The sequence below is a fragment of the Diachasma alloeum genome, unplaced genomic scaffold (genome assembly GCF_001412515.2).
Source record: "Diachasma alloeum isolate Michigan unplaced genomic scaffold, Dall2.0 Dall_scaffold_00326, whole genome shotgun sequence".
Taxonomy (NCBI): domain Eukaryota; kingdom Metazoa; phylum Arthropoda; class Insecta; order Hymenoptera; family Braconidae; genus Diachasma; species Diachasma alloeum.
The window spans coordinates 591026-594030 of record NW_021680465.1 but is presented as its reverse complement, the minus strand read 5'-3'; the positions used below and the strand labels follow the sequence as shown (position 1 = coordinate 594030).

At 37.8% G+C, this 3005-nt stretch overlaps 1 protein-coding gene across 1 annotated transcript in view; it reads left to right on the top strand.

The window, feature by feature from the left end:
- LOC107040283 overlaps positions 1-3005 on the top strand; it is a gene marked incomplete in the record, with an annotated part of 15828 nt that overhangs the window by 354 nt on the left and 12469 nt on the right. Inside the window, 2 exon segments of the mRNA XM_015260307.2 lie at positions 1-214; positions 2424-2951. Of these exon segments, the coding sequence (XP_015115793.1) occupies positions 2628-2951 (324 nt within the window).

The following is a 3005-nucleotide window of genomic DNA, read 5'->3' as shown; positions in this document are numbered from 1 at the left end:
TCAACGGTGACAAATACACCTGGTGTACCACATTCCGAATGTAAATTACATTTCACCTAAGTTCTTACTCCAATTGTGCCCCTCATGATCGAGTTTTCCGCGGATTTTAAACTCATAAAATGGGGTGAAAAGAGTTCCATGTCCGGGAGTTTTATTTTTCTTTGATTTTATTTCATCACAAAATCCACGAGCGATGAATATCAACGAGTAAATCGTACGTATATCTGATGAATTGAATTTATTCATGAATTGATCACTATTTTTTTTCTCATTCTCCAACAAAAAAACACTCACATCACGTTTCGTGATGAACGCGCTGAATTTGTCGATAATTACATCGTGTAATTATAATGACCGCGTGATCACCACTTAATTCCGAGGACCTTGGTGGAGATATGAAACATGGATAGAGGGCATGGAGAGGGAATTTGGAAAGTCTATTGGACAGGCATGATGAAACGGTTGCTCGTTTATATGGTCTCACGGGTGTATGTGGTTTAGGCATGCGAATAGACTGTGATAATCTTCAAGGGGTTGGCTTTAGCCCGAAGGCCAAATTCCGGGGAGTTGTTAAGTGCCACTTTTGCCGTTTTCTCTTCTTTCTGGTACTTCCTCGTGTACTTCTTCACCCCTTCGTTTTTTTTCTCTCTCTCTCTCTATCTCTCTCTTTCCTGGCTTTTTGGACGAGTGATGAATGTGGACAGAGGCGCCAAGAGCATTTGCCCTTCGGATTTCTCTCAACTTTCGTTTATTTATCCCATCTCACGACATCTGACCCCCGATCTTCCTCGAATTTCTGCTTTTTTTCTCCTCCTCTTCATCTTCACTTTCTTGTTCTCTTCAATTTTTTTTTTTCTTCTCTTCCGAGTCATCTCGGTATTGGAAAATTGAGTGAGTGGAATGGAGACGTGTAGAAGACACTCTCCGCAAGCCTCAGCACAGCTTTCTTCAGTCCCACCACCCTCTCCACCACTTTGGTGTTGTCACCTTGGGTGCATCATCCCTCTGTCTCTCCTCCCTGCCAGCCCCATTTCACTGTAGTTTTCTCTCATATACCCGTTGGGCTATCGATTCCACTGGTACCCGGGGGTAAGGTACCACTGTGCCGTCTGACGCCAACCGTGACTCTCCTCCTAGCCACTTGTATTGCGAATAAATATACCCTGACTCCTTGACTCTCTTCTTTTCCCCCTCATCCCACTATTTTTCGCTCTCACTCTCTCTCTTTCTCTCTCACTTGCACTCGGGCGTTTCACCCTCAACCACTTACCCATTGTGCACTACTCGAGATAGGGTCTCGGCCTCGTATTTTCTGTTCTTTTCATTTTCTTTCAAATAACAAATGTCCCACCGTGTATTTCACTCTACTATAATCAGCCCTCAACCCAATCTCACTCGACTCAATTTTATCGGGGAAATTCAGTGGTTTTATCGAAATTTAAAAATTATTTTTCAATTTTTTTAGAATGACGGGAATTTATGTTATTCTATCCACGATATTGTATTTCTAAAAACGTGAAACGAAGTATTCTCCAACTTTACCTATCGTTTAACAATTTTTTTTTTTCAATTCAGTTAATTAAAATTTTTAAAAAACGCTATTAAAAATTTTTGGCAGAAATTTCGGGGACAATTCTTGGAAATTTCAATCATATCGGTATTAAAAAATTAGAAATTTATGGGAAATTCAATCGCAATCGGCTCAATTTTATCGGAGAAATTCAGTGGTTTCATCAAAATTGCAAAATGATTTTTTATAATTTTTTTAGAATGAAGGGACTTGATATTATTCTATCGGCGTCATTTCATCATATAAAAATTCAGAATGTGAAAAAACTATTCTCCAACTTTATTTCTCATTTAACGACAATTTTTTAATTTTTATGTTCGGTGATAAAAATAAATACGTTAATACGTGGATAGAATACTGTATATTCGCGCAAAAAACCACTGGATGATACTAGATCACGACGAAGAGAAAATCTGTACGTGAATTATAATTAAAATGAAGCCCTTAAAAATTTATAAATTTATGGAAAAATCAGTAAAAATCACACACTTTAGTTCAATCATTCCCCGAAAATTAAATAAATCTGGAAAACAGGGTAAATATATTCCTAAATTTTCAATTAACCGAATATTTATCGTGAATTCCTACCGAATATCCATATTTTATTGAAAACTCAATTAATTCACGGAATCCTCTTTTCCCAACGGTCCAAAAATATTGAATTCTATTGAGTTTGCACTAAAACTTGAACTGTCATGATTTTTCTTCTTCCAAATCTAATAAAATTTCCTCATTTTCTAATTTTCACATTCAATAACAATAATAACAAACACACAAATCCACATTCTCTTAAAAAAATCTCATCCAAAAACCCCATTAAAAAATGCTTCCCATGATTTTTTATCAATTGAAGATTGACATAATCTACATGGAATCAGAGCCTCGAATCACGCCAAAGCCATCAATTGAATTAATTTTATCATCATCATGTCATCGGCGATATTACTGTGTCCATTATCCTGCCAATCACAGACACCAACGATTGAGGATTATGCCCGCCGGATGACCATTCCAATGAAATTAAACACGTTAATCTGATACTAATCCCCATGGAACAATGCAAATAAGCAACAGTGATTACTATCATAGAGGTACAAGATCCTCCATGGACCGACGGACAAATCAGCTGGCTGGTGTATCATCTACGGTAACAAGTGTCACTGGGACCAATACAACAAATTGTACCAAGGATAATTCAACGTTCAGAATATCGACAACAGTTAAAGCATCGGAATTGTGGTGTTGCTGTTGCAATTGTGCTAATGCCAGAAATGCTAAAGCACCTGGATTTCTAGCCTGTCTTGGTGTTTGTGTACTTGTTTTTGGGTATACACTACTTGGGGCGTTCGCTTTTATGGCACTGGAGGGAGGATTTAAAACGGTAATTCTCAGTTTTATTCACGCTTTTTGCCAGTGTTGATGGGGGGGGGGAGGA